General features: G+C 37.8%; 2 protein-coding genes across 6 annotated transcripts in view; one reads left to right on the plus strand and one right to left on the minus strand.

Annotated features, from left to right (window-relative positions):
• Positions 1 to 198: 198 nt before the first annotated feature.
• On the minus strand, positions 199 to 3,721 carry fundc1 (FUN14 domain containing 1). Of its 2 annotated transcripts, none has more exons than XM_079821696.1 (5): positions 3,426 to 3,721; positions 2,165 to 2,327; positions 1,978 to 2,053; positions 1,747 to 1,875; positions 199 to 796 (listed from the first exon to the last, which is right to left on the minus strand). In XM_079821696.1, exons 1-5 carry the CDS (start codon positions 3,433 to 3,435, stop codon positions 719 to 721), a joined length of 456 nt encoding a protein of 151 aa, XP_079677822.1. In that variant the 5' UTR covers positions 3,436 to 3,721; the 3' UTR covers positions 199 to 718. The 2 variants fall into 2 exon arrangements, with proteins under 2 accessions (XP_079677822.1, XP_079677821.1); XM_079821695.1 differs by lacking the exon at positions 3,426 to 3,721 and adding an exon at positions 2,904 to 2,959.
• kdm6a (lysine (K)-specific demethylase 6A) overlaps positions 3,708 to 14,943 on the plus strand; it is a 72,247-nt gene continuing 61,011 nt past the window's right edge. For 2 of the 4 annotated variants that reach the window (XM_079821677.1, XM_079821678.1), the window contains exons 1-2: positions 3,710 to 4,189; positions 4,327 to 4,390. In XM_079821677.1, coding sequence (XP_079677803.1) covers positions 4,020 to 4,189; positions 4,327 to 4,390 — 234 coding nt within the window. In that variant the 5' untranslated portion in view covers positions 3,710 to 4,019. Of the gene's footprint in view, positions 4,190 to 4,326; positions 4,391 to 14,943 lie in introns of all 4 variants that reach the window. The other 2 variants (XM_079821679.1, XM_079821676.1) reach the window with 2 other exon arrangements.

Raw genomic sequence — 14,943 nt, forward strand, 5'->3', positions numbered from 1 at the left:
CATGCTTTTGTCTATATAGCTACATCACTATAAACATCTACTATAAAGATACACCTAATTGTTTTTTAAACCTTTTAAAGTTTAGATTTTTTCCTCCTTGCACCACTGGAGAAAAAACAGATTAAGGTAAAAGCAACAGGACAGATGCACTTAAAACTAAAAAAAAATTAATATGAAAAGACCGCAAATAACCAGAAAGACATTCGTTTTTTTTTTATTTGCACAAACATGTTATTGGTGGGTAGTATATATATTAATAAAATACATCACGAAAGTAACTCTCAAAAAAAAAACAATGCATGCTTTTTGACAAGTATATTAAGGAAATTATACAACTAAAATATTGTACAGTCAAAAACAAAATAAAATAAGAAACACTTTAGTAGTTGTATACGTAACAGAAGATGTTAATGTCTTACTGATTAACAATAAGCAAAATAATATTAAAAACAACATAATAAAAACCACACCACCAATGTTCCATAAAGTTATTGGCATAATATATCACTCTCTCTCCTTCCGGTTGTTTAGGCTATGTACAGCTACAACATTTTAGAGGAATATGTTCAGAAGAACAGTTCAGCAAATGTCCCTTGAACTGACTGCTTCTGACAATACATCAGGTTCCAGTGCTGTATCGCTGTGATACCGAAATAAGGGAGAACATTACAGTGCAAACTACTTATATCAGTGGCAATACAGTAGATCCAGGTTTCATTTAGGAGGCCAGGCCCAGCAGAAATCCTCCAACAAATCCACCAGAGATAACAATATTCCTCTTCACAAATTCTGTGGACTGTAAAGGATAAAAATACCATTTATATAATGTAGGTTGTTATATTATATAGTAAGAACTTAAAGTTTATTTAAAAGTGAACTAATCCTTTCGCTGATAATTTACTCACCCCCATGTCATCCAAGATGTCCATGTCTTTCTTTCTGCAGTCAAAAAGAAATTTAGGTTTTTGATGAAAATATTCCAGGATATTTCTCCATATAATGGACTTCAATGGGCTCCAAACGGTTCAAGGTCCAAATTACAGTTTCAGTGCAGCTTCAGAGGACTTTAAACGATACCAAACGATACCAGACAATGAATAAGGGTCTTATGTAGCGAAACGATCAGTTTCTGTGAGAAACCGAGCAGTATTTATGCTATTATTTTACCTCTTATCAGACGAACGTGATGATCTCTGAGCTCCGTCTTAACTTCCGCTAAGTGAGGTCAAATACGAGCGTGGTCATAAAAATATCGATTGTAGATGCCTCAGTCTATTGATCCGTGCAGGCGCTAATGAGGCATCTACAATCGATATATCTAGGACCACGCTCGTATTTGACCTCACTTAGCGAAAGTTAGGGCGGAGCTCAGAGATTATCGCTAGATAAGACCCTTATTCATTGTCTGGTATCGTTTGGTATTGTTTAAAGTCCTCTGAAGCTGCACTGAAACTGTCATTTGGACCTTGAACCATTTGGAGCCCATTGAAGTCCATTATATGGAGAAATATCCTGGAATGTTTTCATCAAAAACCTTAATTTCTTTTCGACTTTAGAAAGAAAGACATGGACATCTTGGATGACATGGGGGTGAGTAAATTATCAGCAAAAGTTTATTTAAAATTGAACTAATCCTTTAAAGCATTATTTGCATTCACTAAATAATAATACACAATGTTTTTTTTTTTTGAATATTTGTATACACTGGTATATGATTGTATGAATAAAGTATGACAGAATACTTACCTCTTCTATAAAGGAATTCAGCTCAGGGGCTGCTTTGTTTGCATTTTTCTTCAAATGCTTTTTAGCTTTATTGACATCCTTTTCCACTTTCCTCCAGTCAACCTGCACATAGCCACTGTGGTTGGCAATCTGAAATAAGAAAATATATTTCCCCCCATAGGTAAAATGACATTGAAGCGTAATCCTTAAAATGGCTAGGCTATATGATGTATGCATTTTAATAATCCATACTTGTAACAAAAGGAATCCCCCTCCAACAGCAGTAGCCACAATTTTTCCAACTCTCTGAAAGAGATAACCAGCACACCTAGAGGACAGAGATCTATGAGTGGACTGGACATACTAATCAATGCATTTATTAAGTTATTTCATGCATGTAGAACAACCTAGAATATTGGTTGTCTATATTAACACTAACCATCCGGTCACTCCACCCATCATGATCTGTGAAGCCACAGAGTACTTTTCTGCAATGGGTCCAGTACTGTTCCCAAAAACACGACTCCACCATTGATGCCTCCTGGCATAATCTGTGATGTTAACCACCTCATACAATTCATCTTCACTCTCTGCATCTACATCTGAAAACAACAGTAATTGTCATTATACGTAATAATTTTATATTCACGGTCTAAAATCACAAAACAGAGATGCATATAATTCATTAGGATGGTTTGCATTGGTAAACAGTTTCTATACATATTATTTATGCATTTCCTCCCAAAAAGCAATTGTAGGTCCAAAACCTGTTTCACATCCTTTATTAATTTAGATTAACCCGTTTATGATCTGATACAAAAACAAAATAAGTGGTGAGAAACGGCAAGAACCATTCTTTAACTATTAACACTGATAATAGCCAACCATAACCATCGCACCTTATTGAAATATAACCTGCGAGCAGAAGATGTTTTAAATGTATTCACCGACGTGCAATTAGAAAGCCACGAATGAAAAAAAAAGTAGGCTATATGGTTGAATCTTCCACGAATTAGCTACATGATATCTGTATCAGTTAGTCTGCTGACACAATAAGCGAACACCATGCTACTCATTGGAAACACTTGCAATGTCGTTGCATATAACCCATGTAGTTAAATAAACACGTTGTCAATCAAGACAATTCTTTCTAATGTTTGGTTAGCCAGTTTATTTACCTTCACCGCGATCCGCCATTTTATGAGGCTGTGTTCTCAATGTTCGCAACCGCTGCAGCTCTACGCAAAAATCCTACGTAATTTACGTGCAATCACTGCCCACATACCCATACGATTGTTTGAATGTGTTATTCTCAAAATATTTGAAATACTTTGCAAATAGTTTCAAGTGAAATGTTAGAATATACAATATTGTTTAACTACACAATCAAAGGTCTGCTTGTCTGAAACTGGCTTTATACAATAAGAAACACGGTAGTATAATAAGAGCCTAATAATAATTATCTTAATAATTTCCTAAAGTTATTGGATAATCTCTCCCTCTTTCGGGATTTTTTAAGAAAGAAAGAAAGAAAAATATAATTAAGAAAGAAATAATGGAAGGAAGAACGATAGGATTATGGGATTTGATTTGCATAATGGTATTTATTATCTGAAACTGAGGCATTATACAGCATTATACATTAATCATAAATAAAAATAAATGCAATACAATAATGTACGGTGTATTTGTATACTTACATAAATACATACATAGTAGCAATACGTAGTGGCAACGTTCTCATTACATCCTTAAAACCCTGGGTTGTTAAACAGACAGACGCTTGAACCAATAATGCGGCTTATGGTTGTGTTACGTAATCATAATAAATCCAGGTGAGCCAATCACAGCAGGCGAAGACATGGCGTAAAGTTGAGGGGTTTGTTATTTACCCTCCCCCTTGAAAGTTTATGTGAAAAAAAAGGATCCCAAGACAAGGCCGCTCACGTGGTCCTCGTCGAAAGCAGCGATTGGCCAAAACCACAGAGAAGGCGTTCCGACGGCGGCGGCGTGGGTTCGCTTGAGTGACACAATTATAACAAGTTTGAGCTGGCGACTAAGGGGGAAGTTTGAGACATTACTAAATAACAATTTAAACCGTTAAACCTTGCATTGCTCATTCTGCATGCATTTTGGTGTACCTGCTACCTGCGACTCATTTATGTCGAGGACAATGTGAAAAAGGGGGTGTTGAGAGGAAATTATTTTCCGTCTATTCATTTTTGCGTGTAGATCTACGCAAAAAAGGTCCTCGGCTTGCGGTGCGTAAATATTTTCGCTGGAGTTTTTTGTCTATGAAATCGTGCGGAGTGTCGGTGGCCGCTGTAGCTCGCGCTGCTGCTGCTGCTGCTGCTGCTGGTGGTGATGAGGAAAAGAAAATGGCGACGGGAAAAGCGAGTGAAACCGAGGAGGACTTTCCGAAGCTTACGCCGCAAGAAAGGGAGCGCTTAGCCAGCATAGACAGGTCAGTTAAAGCCCCTTTACCTGCACCGATGAACCTCCGTGCATTTTTATGAGCCTTCTCTGCATGTTAAAGCGGTGCAAATGAATGCGGTGCAGGTAAAGTAACACGGAACCGCCTGTGTTGTCCTCTATTTGCAGCACACTGTTTGGATTTCAGAGGCTTCATGAAGATGGCGCCAGAACGAAGGCCTTGCTGTTAAAGGTATGAGTGTATGACACTGATGGGGGTCTATAGACACACAACTCTGCTAATCATATAAGGGAAATTGCAATGCAACATCGGTCTGCACAATATAATCAAATTGTACAGGAAAAAACTATACACTGACACCTCTCTATAGATGTAAATGTATACTTTATTAATCAGCAGCCATATACAGCCAGCATATGTACATATTGCACAGAGACAAACATTGCATAGTACAGAATAGTGCAGTGTGCGTGACACTTTTATGATGCTGTAAACAGATATTTATAATGTAACAAGAAATAGAAGCTGTATGCGCAGTATTACACGTTGTACTATACAGCCATAAAGTCTATATATAAATATAAACCATATTATCGCCCAGCACTATAGTTAAAGTTGGATATAGTAACGTTACATCCGACGACACCCGCATTTTCCGTATACGTAAAGCAATATCGCAAATCTGCGTGATTATTTACATCGTTGCACAATTACACTAAATTATCACTTAGCTCTAATCTGCTAAATGCGACTAGGTGTTATAGTTTTTACCATCATGACTTCTGTAAATCTGCTCTGAAACCATGCGTATTATATTTAAAGCACTATACAATTAAAATGGATTTGCTTGCTCTGTGCATATCATTAATACGGATCTGTATTGCTTATTTCAGTTGCCTAAAGCAATCATAGTGTCATTATATTAGTTTGGGGACTGACTTATCGAGTCCTTGCGCATTTAAATTGCAGTCAGACTTTTTTCATGTTGTGCTTTTTGCACTCGCCACCCGAGGAATAGACTGTTAAGAAAATGTATTTATTTTTGTCAGTCCATATTGCATGTTATTCGCCTATTGTGACCTCGTTCCCCCCATTGCCACTGTTGCTGTGAAGTGTGGCAATGAAGAGTTGAGGGCAATGAGGGTGTTTGTTTTTATTTTTTTGCATACATTTGAATATCAGTTAAACAGTCGAAGGTTTTTTTAATTTTATTTTTATAAATTGATCGTCTTAATTATGGAGAATTGTGTCTTAATATCTTTACATCGAGCCAGACGGTGCATCTGTCGTCTGATGATAATAAACCCTCTGAAGTGTGTAAGTTTAGCTAGCTCATATGTTCATACTCGGTTAGGCCAGAGTTGTGAATTATTGAATTTATTTGCCTATCTTAGTCCAGTCTGTTGGCTATTGTAGTGTTTAGAGATGAACTGGGAAGGTTAAATCTCTGATCCCACCAGTTTCACCCGGCAGTGGCTACATGTTAGCTGGTTAGCATGATGCTAACCAACTGTAACTGCATGTGAGGTGAACGCTGGTCACATTTCAGTCTTTTATCAGCAGCCAGGCTTTCAGTAAAGTAAACAAGTTGCTTACGAGCGCTTGTATGTGGTTTAACAATGCATTTACCAGATAATAGTGTTTTTCATTTGGCTAAATTAGTTGACTTATGTTTCTTTGCTAGGTTGCATGCCTTTTCCTGCATTTGCAAGCATTTGTTGCAGTACGTCAGTACTGGATATTTTCTCATCAGCCATCCATTTGCTTTAATGGTTGATGTTTTATTTATATATGTGGCTGTTGTTACATATGGACAACATATTTGTATTTTTAAAAATTAATTGTCATTTTGCAGGACTCTTAATATAAACATGAATTGCAGTAAAGTTGATTGTAATAAAGATGGGGAAAAAACGTAAAATATTTTGGTTTTCTTTTAATCCGAAGAATGGAAGTGAGCTTGTATTGTCAGCTGCGCAAATACAACTTTGATGCTTCAAAAAGTCAATATAGGGACCATAAAACTAATCCATATGAATCAAGCTGTTAAGTCAAAAAAATTTAAATAAATAAAAAATGTCTGGGTTTTTTTTTTCAGCTGAGGAACGATAAAAAAATTGACTGAAAATTTGAATCCAGCAAACCTTAAAGCCTTGTGGTTTGGCTTTTTGTATGAATATGTTAACCATAAGGTAATTTGTAAGCTAGTGTGCTCCTATCACTCTGCACTTCAGCTTCTCGTCAGATTTTCTGTCCAATCAAATTCTCCCTAAAATCTAAAGTGTCCCGCTCTCTAAATGCGACTGAAATCGGTCACTTTTCTATATGGTAGGGGTGTGACGAGACTCTTAGCTCACGAGACGAGACACGAGTTTGGGTTCACGAGACAAGATTTCTGCAAAGTATTTTTAAGAAATCCTCAATGACAAAATTCATGACTGGAAAAATGCAGGTGCATTTTGAAACGTTTTAACTAATCATCTTGTAATGTAATTTCAGTTCTACTTTCTGAGTATGAATGATCAAATACATTGATAGACATCAATACTCAACCGACTGGCTTCTCTCCTGTATGTTTTGAAATTAGTCTCTTCAGACCTTACTGTACATGAATTATGAGCTTCCAGAACTTCTAAGGCTGTGTGTGACCTCACAATTGAACTCATTTCCACAAATTGAACATAGAAATAAAAACAGTATAAATAACAAAAAAAGACAAAAAAAAATGTTGTTTAAGTGCAAGCAATAAGCAACCATAATAAAAGTACACTCTCAATATTCAAAGTGCAAACAGAGACCAAAAAACAGAGCAGAGCTAAGAGGTGGTTACTATAACTACACAGCCCAGCCTAAGATACCTGATATTGGGAGACAGGCTATTGTATGTCACCTAATTTGCGCAAATAAGGCGGCTCGCGTTTACTTTCACTTTCATGTGGAAATATCCCTAGACAGCTTTTCACTCGACGAGGAATCTCGTCACATTTTAATCTCACACCCTTACTATATGGTGAATGGGACATAGTGCGCTATATAGGGGATAGGGAACAATTCAGACAATGTAAATATGTTTTCATTTGGGCAAATGAAGTCTGGTTTAACGTTATTGTCGTACAAACTGCCACAGCTCGCACACAGTCTGCTCCGGTCCAGAGACACGATAGAATAGAGCGGATCATATGCGTATGTCGGCGCAGACCACAAAGTGTATCGTACCCATTTGAATTCTACACAGAATGCCATATTTTTAAAGCGATTTGGAGGAGAGCCGGTTAAATAGACTTGGCATTAGAGTAGAAGAGAATACTTACCGTAAATGACACACTTTTTAAACTACACATCCTCAGCAGTTTCATATAAAATCTAAAAGGGGAATCTTTGTCAAATGCAGCTTTGCCAAGCTCTATGGTTCTGGCCGAGCTGTTATATAAACAAAACACTATTGGCTATTTTGAAAAGGGGGAGGAGCTGTTTGATATGTGCCCTGTAGGGATGTGACGGTGAGGAAATTTTCCCATCGGTTAATCAACGTGTGACAACACCGGTAATACTGGTATCACGACTCGGCTTTTAAATCAATAATTCTATCTAAACAAAAGTAACATGCACACGACCGCTCAGGCATTCATAACGCAGCGGAGCAAAGTGAGTGGTTTCAATGAATTCCTATGAAAGTTAAGCTTCCGTTTGCATGAACTGCAAACATGCCAGTGCGCACACACTGTGAATGACAGTTCGTCCGTAAATAAGGGTGTCACAATTTCGTTTTTAAATCGACATCGACCGAAATTAAGTCACAATCTCGAACTTCTAATTAAAAAATGGAATCGTCGATGCTGCCACGCCCCCATGTCACGTCCTGTTGCTTGCCAGCCAAGCGGAAAAAAACAATCGTGGTAAAGTGCTGCGAGTCAACCTCCGCTACAGCCACTCAAAAGATAGCATGGCAACAACAGATGCAGGAGACCCATCGACAGAACTTGAACCCTGTCCTCTTTCACTGAAGTCGCCAGTGTGGAAGTATTATGGATTTCTAGTGAGTTATGTTGGCAACGCTCGCGTGCAAATGCAATTACGCGCGCGTTACGAGTATTCATAGCCGCAGACATGCAACCTTATTCAGTGGTGGAAAACTCCGGTTTTAGGCATTTTAATTTGCGCGCTAGAACCACACTACGAAATCCCAAGTAGAACGCATCTCACAGCTACGGTGATTCCCTCCATGTACAATAATGTAAAGGAGAAAGTTATTGAAGGTCTGATCACCACACATTTAGTTGCCTTTACTAAAGTATTTTAGCAGTTCTCTTTCCATATTCTTCTTTAAGAAAATTGTTACAGTTGTCTTGTCTTGTCTTGTTCTATTATAAAAAAAAGTGTTTGACAACTCAAAGAGCAGCTCTAAATAACATATCTGTCTTTAGGAAGAACATGAAAGAATGAAAAAATACAGTCATCATTCTCAAGGGATAAAAAGTAGTTATCAGTGTGGTATATGTTCAACTGTTCGGAAATAGTTTGTTAAGACACTTAATTGTTCAGAGAAGACTATGGACATGGCTGTTTTATTGTCTTTGTTTGTTTTGTTGTGAACTTGAATGTCATCTGTGAAGAAGACAGCACTTACAAAAGAGAAACTAGATGCAGGTTATTTTGCTTAAGTTTTCAACTGAAGATATAAGTTGTTAGATTGTTGTTAATAAATGTTAACTAAAATAAATTTGACAATGTAGTGTGGTACATTGCGAACAAAGGTCAGATATTATATTGCATAAAAATCTAGTGTAAAAATGGCAGCAACCTGTGCTTTAAAAAAAAAGAAAGAAGTAAAAATCGAGAATCGAATAGAACCGTGACCTTTAGGATCGAAAAATTAATCGAATCGAGGATTTGGAGAATCGTGACACCCCTATCCGTAAATGCGCACTCTGTGCGGCCGTGCACATTATAGTTTCAGTTTTGAATTGGCACCAGTTCGGGGGCGGGTTGCTTGAATTGTGGGTTCATTAGCCTATTATTCTTAATGAAAAACGCAACAACAAAACAAATGACAAACTCACTTAAATAGGAACTTTTACGTTTCGCTTTGAAATCAAATCTTCTGCAATCATCTCAGTCAGCTTCTCACTCTTGTGATGAATGAGATCTGACTCCTGCTGCATTTGTGCTGAGACTCACGGTCAGACACGTTCAGTTTTTATTTGTATTGTCTGTTCTCTAACTGAACTAAATTATTTTATTACTATAAAAAAATCTAAACGACGGTGGGGGGCGGTGCCACGTTGGGCAATTGATGTAACACCGGCAACACCGACTATCGTTGCAAGCCTACCGCCCTGTCTTCCTGTTTCAGTGGAAATTACGTCAACACATTGAGCAAAGCTGTGCGTTTCAAAACACTTCAGTGGGCCTTTAAAGAGCTCAAGTATTTAAAGTGTAGCGCAACTTATAATTAACAATGTTATTGTGCATTGGTGTGAATGCTTGTAGTTATCGCTCTTGGTGTGAACAGGCCTTAACAATAGTCATCTGTGATGTATCACACGAAATGTTTTGCAGCAGACCCATTTCTACAATTTCATCTAGACTGTTTTTCACATCTTCCTTTGTAAATCACAAGTCTGCATGGCCAGGCATTTTGAAGTTCTGGTGGCTCTGAAAAGAATGAGATGATTAATTTTGAAATAGATGTGCGCATCCCTCTGTCACTCGGCTCAGCGCTGTTGGTGAGCATTGCTTGCTGTCTGTCTGCCTCTGTGCAACTCTTCCCACAAACTATCCATGTCTGTCAAAACGCGGTGTCCCAGATACAGGTCTCTTCAAAGACCAGAGTGCAGCGGTTAAATGAACGCTTCCTTTTAGTTTAATCAAAACATGTATTAGTATGTTTAGTACTAACATTATTGGCCAACATATTCTGAAGTTATTTTGGTTCCTAGATATTGTCTGTCTAAAAAGATTTGCACAAAATATTTTCTGGTAAACAATTATTTAAATGAACCGAATTCTCTCATGATCTCTGTAAACAAGTCATAAATCGCGTGTGTGGTGATTTCTTAATCTCCAGCCTAATGTATGTTTTAGCAATTTAACACATCAAGTGAGATAGTCCTAAACATATAACCAAGAATACAAACTAAAACCTCCTGAGCTGCTTGTGTCATAGAAAATGACCAGTGTATTTGTGACCCCGTCTGTGAAACCCCGGCCAAAGTCGCATAATCTAATGATGAGATATAGAGCGTCAAAGTAGTCATAGCCATAAAAATGACCAAAACAGGTGATTTGTGTTTATTCCTGTAAATGATAGATTATACCAAGGGCTTTGAGATGCAGTACTCAATTTTTCATTTATAATAATATAAATACTGAAATAAATGATTTTATTGACGCTACATTTTATTATTTTGCACCAAAAAATACAGGACGTGGGCTTCTTAAATATTGATTTAATGTTTACTTTCGACGCAGAAACAACTGCTGATTCTTATATAATTCGGTTCAGAAACACATTTTTTACAATTACAAAGTGCAAACAGACCATAATATCAATTCGCACGAGCAACGATCAGGTCAGTGTCGGGAAAGTCAAGAAAACGGCGACTTAAAGGGTTAGTTCACCCAAAAATGAAAATTCTGTCATTATTTACTCACCCTCATGTCGTTGGACACCCGTGAGACCTCCGTTCATATTCGGAACACAAATGAAGATATGTTTGTTGAAAGCTGATGGCTGAGAAAGGCTTCACACAGGCCTCCATTGGCATTCAGTACATTGTCACTTCCAAGATCCATGAAAGGCACTTAAAACCTCGTTACAAAGTCTATCTCACCACAGTGGCTCTACAATAATCTTACAATGCGACGACAATAGTTTTTGTGCGCAAAAAAAAATCAAAATAACACCTTTTTCCAACTTGTTCTCGACTTCCGTGTGTGCCTCCACGACGCATGCGCGAGGATATGACGCAGATCCGGCGTTCGGACACATGACCCAGAAGCGATTTGTTTACGAGCAGAGGAAGACGCGTGTGTCTAAGCTGTTGGATTCTACATTGATCGTGCTTTAGGTCTCGGCGTAGTGCTCAAAATGGGGCTTAAGTGTGTATTTCATGGATTCCCGAACACCGGCGCTATGTCATATTCTCGCGCATGCGTCGTGGAGGCATACACGGAAGTCGAGAACAAGTTGGAAAAAGGTGTTATTTAGATTTTTTTTTTTTGCGCACAAAAACTATTGTCGTCGCATTGTTAGATTATTGTAGAGCCACTGTGGTGAGATGGACTTTGTAACGACGTTTTAAGTGCCTTTCATGGATCTTGGAAGTGTCAATGTACTGAATGCCAATGGAGGCCTGTCTGAGGCCTTTCTCAGCCATCAGCTTTCAACTTAAATATCTTCATTTGTGTTCCGAATATGAACGGAGGTCTTACGGGTGTCCAACGACATGAGGGTGAGTAATTAATGACAGAATTTTCATTTTTGGGTGAACTAACCCTTTAAGCCTGGTTCCGATTTCTGTGTGGATTTCTTTGTGCCATCACCGACATTTCAGGAACAGCTTATTAGTTTTCTAACTACACCTTCTGCCGATATATCCATCTTATTTTAAAGATATTTAATGGCTGCGACGTGTTGAAATAGTTTGGTTTTTGGATGCTGATGCGCTGGGTTTATGAATTCGCTCTCTGACCGGGCAGCCGCGGGCACGCGAAGCGCAAGGGACAGAACAGCTGATAGTTGAATTAATAAGGATTAATATAGGCCTACTGTTTTTTGTAGGCTAAATAAAGAACCCGTATTGTATATTAATATAAAAAAGTTGCGTATGTCCTTCGGAAGCAAAGCTCTTGCGTCTGATGTTTCGGTTTGTAAGCCTATACGAATAGAACATGCATGAATATGAGAACATAAAGTGCAGGACGTGCTTTATGTAAAAGAGTTATTAAGCGCAATGAGCCATGAAAAATCATAATGAATCATAATCTAATCGAAAAGTGAAGATTCACAGTTATCACTAACTGTACAAAGTTTAAGACTGACCTGTTCACTTGGTAGGGCATTAGATTTACTTTACAAATGTTACACAGTGAGATTTTCTATGGATGTTTTATATATTAATGGATATATATAGGCCTATTAATGGCATTTTCTACTGAGATTTCATTTTACTAATAAAGTTATAGTCTACAAATCATTAGAGTGAACTGACTTTGTAAATCAAGCTCTTGTGGTACCCCCATTCGTTTCAATGTTTCACGCTTTTTGGACATGCACATTATAATAAATAGACTTGTTTTACAAAACTCTAAGAATTTTCCCATAAATGTGTCCTATATCACTGAAAATGGGAGAATCTTAGCTTTTATGTGGTATATGGCACGTAGTCAGAATAATAATGGTTAAAATGTTTTGCAATTTTAAAAATAAGCTTGATTTTAAAATTGGAATTTCTCAAAATCATGATTTTCTGAGGCCGAAATTCAAATAATTTTTGACATGGTCTTACTCAGTCAATATTAAAGATATCAAGGTTATATTTTCACAGAATGTTCTTTACATTATGTAGGGTGATTTTATGTATAAAATAGTGAATCACCAAAAAATTACTTTAGCTGGGTTTTCACAGACAGGGTCACATTTAACCTTTTCTGTGACTTTCAGTTCTGTTCAATTCGGGTGATTGATACATTGTAGGGTTATCAGAGCTTTAAAGTAAAATGATGAGGGACAAGCAAACAAAACCACCGGTTGAATTTTGTGTGCTACATTATTCTGTTTACAATGATGGCTCCTTTTTTACTCTATACGTTGCTTTGTCTCCAACATTCTACCAAAGCAGTTAACAAGTCTTTAAAGGAACACTCCACTTTTTTTTAAAAATATGCTCATTTTACAAGTCCTCTAGAGTTAAATGGTTGAGCCGATCTTTGTATCTGGCGGTAGCACTTTTAGCATAGCTTAGCATACATCATTGATTCTGATCAGTCCATTAGCATCTCATTCAAAAAATGACCAAAGACGCTTTCAATATTTTTCCTATTTAAAACTTGACTCTTCTACAGTTAATTCGTGTGCTAATACCAACTGAAAATGAAAAGTTAAGATTTTCCACACCTATATGGCTAGGAACTACTTTCTCATTCCTGCGTAATAGTCGCGGATCTTCGCGGCCGTACCATGGCTGCAGCGGCGCAATGATTCATTGGTATTCTGTGAAACATGGTGGTAGTATACACCTTCGACTTACTATCACAGCCCTTTACAACACACAGAACCATGGTAAATCCACAACACAATTTGTCGGCTGCAAGCCTGAAACTTTCTCTGCAACTACACGAACTTAGTGCCGGTCACATTGAAAGTTACCTAGCTGGGGGCTACTTTCAGGCGCTGTAATATCATTGCGGCCATGGTACGGCCGCGAAGATCCGCGACTATTACGCAGGAATGAGAAAGTAGTTCCTAGCCATATAGGTGTAGAAAATCGCAACTTTTCATTTTCAGTTGGTCTTAGCACACGATGTAACTGAAGAAGAGTCAAGTTTTAAATAGGAAAAATATTGAAAGTGTCTTTGGTCATTTTTTTGAATGAGATGCTAATGGACTGATTAGAATCAATGATGTATGCTAAGCTATGCTAAAAGTGCTATCGCCAGATACAAAGATCGGCTGAAAGGATTAAAAAACGGTAAAACTCAACTATTTAACTTTAGGGGACTTTTAACATGAGCCTATTTTTTAAAAAAATTGGAGTGTTCCTTTAACCCTTTAAGACCTAAGGGTATTTTTACAATTAATTTTCCGCCTGGTGTTATTTACTAAAAAAGCTTGTAAAACATCAACCCTGTTGTGCACAGACAATTGACACACCTCTTTTTTTTCAAGACAAGCTGCACTGTCAGTATTTTTGTGTTGCATTGATGTCACCTGAATGTAAAATAAGTTATGGGACCATAAAGACAAATGAAAACATAAAACGGAAATTGAATCACTCAAATATTTATTGAAAACACACACAAATAAATAAAAGCTAAGCATATTTCCTCTGGAAAACAGTTTGTTCAAGTCTTTGGAGTCCTGGAACTCAGGAATAAACATGATAACTTATACAGAACCAAAACTATTTACATTTTTCCAAAAAAAGTCCAGGCGCTTTTGGCCTCTTTGGATTTTGGATATTTACTGGTGCCAAGCCTCAAAACAGTTCCTATCAGGAACTTCTCCACAAACTTTCTTCTCAAACTTTTTCCTCAAACTTTCTCCACAAAACTGCAGCGCGTCTCTCTCTCTCTCTCCTCAACACTAGCCTGCGTCTCTCTCTCTCCACAATAACAGAGCTGTGGTAATGCGTAATGACGCACACCAACGTGGATGACGGATCAGCCTGTCATTGGTCAAACCCTCATCCAAAATGGCAGCTAGCATCGCGCTAGCAGCAAAAATGACGGAAAATTTATAAATTATGGACATCAAGTGGATATATCTTGGATGTAAGCGTTTTGATTTATTGCTGAACAACTCCAAAAAGATACACATGTTCCAGGCTGGATAGAAAACCTTCTGTAAAGGCTACAAAGACACCAAAGACACCCCCGTGATGGCTAGCTCGTTAGCTTTCTGCTGGAAAAAACGGTAAGAAAATCGATAAAAGTTTCATGAAATAATATAGATATTTATCGGAGGTGCCGTGTGACGTCGTGGGCGATGCCGTCGGGCTCTGAGGGTTAACGTTGCATTAGGGTGCTTTCACACTGGGACTTTTGGTGCGCACCCGGGTTCA

The sequence above is a fragment of the Gobio gobio genome (assembly GCF_949357685.1).
Source record: "Gobio gobio genome assembly, chromosome: 7".
In the NCBI taxonomy this organism is placed as follows: domain Eukaryota; kingdom Metazoa; phylum Chordata; class Actinopteri; order Cypriniformes; family Gobionidae; genus Gobio; species Gobio gobio.

Coding starts and splice junctions, on each gene's coding strand:
- fundc1 (XM_079821695.1), bottom strand. Junction 1,876..1,977: donor GGGGATTCCTTTTGTTACAA/GTATGGATTATT, acceptor TTCTTATTTCAG/ATTGCCAACCACAGTGGCTA. Junction 797..1,746: donor TGAATTCCTTTATAGAAGAG/GTAAGTATTCTG, acceptor TATCCTTTACAG/TCCACAGAATTTGTGAAGAG.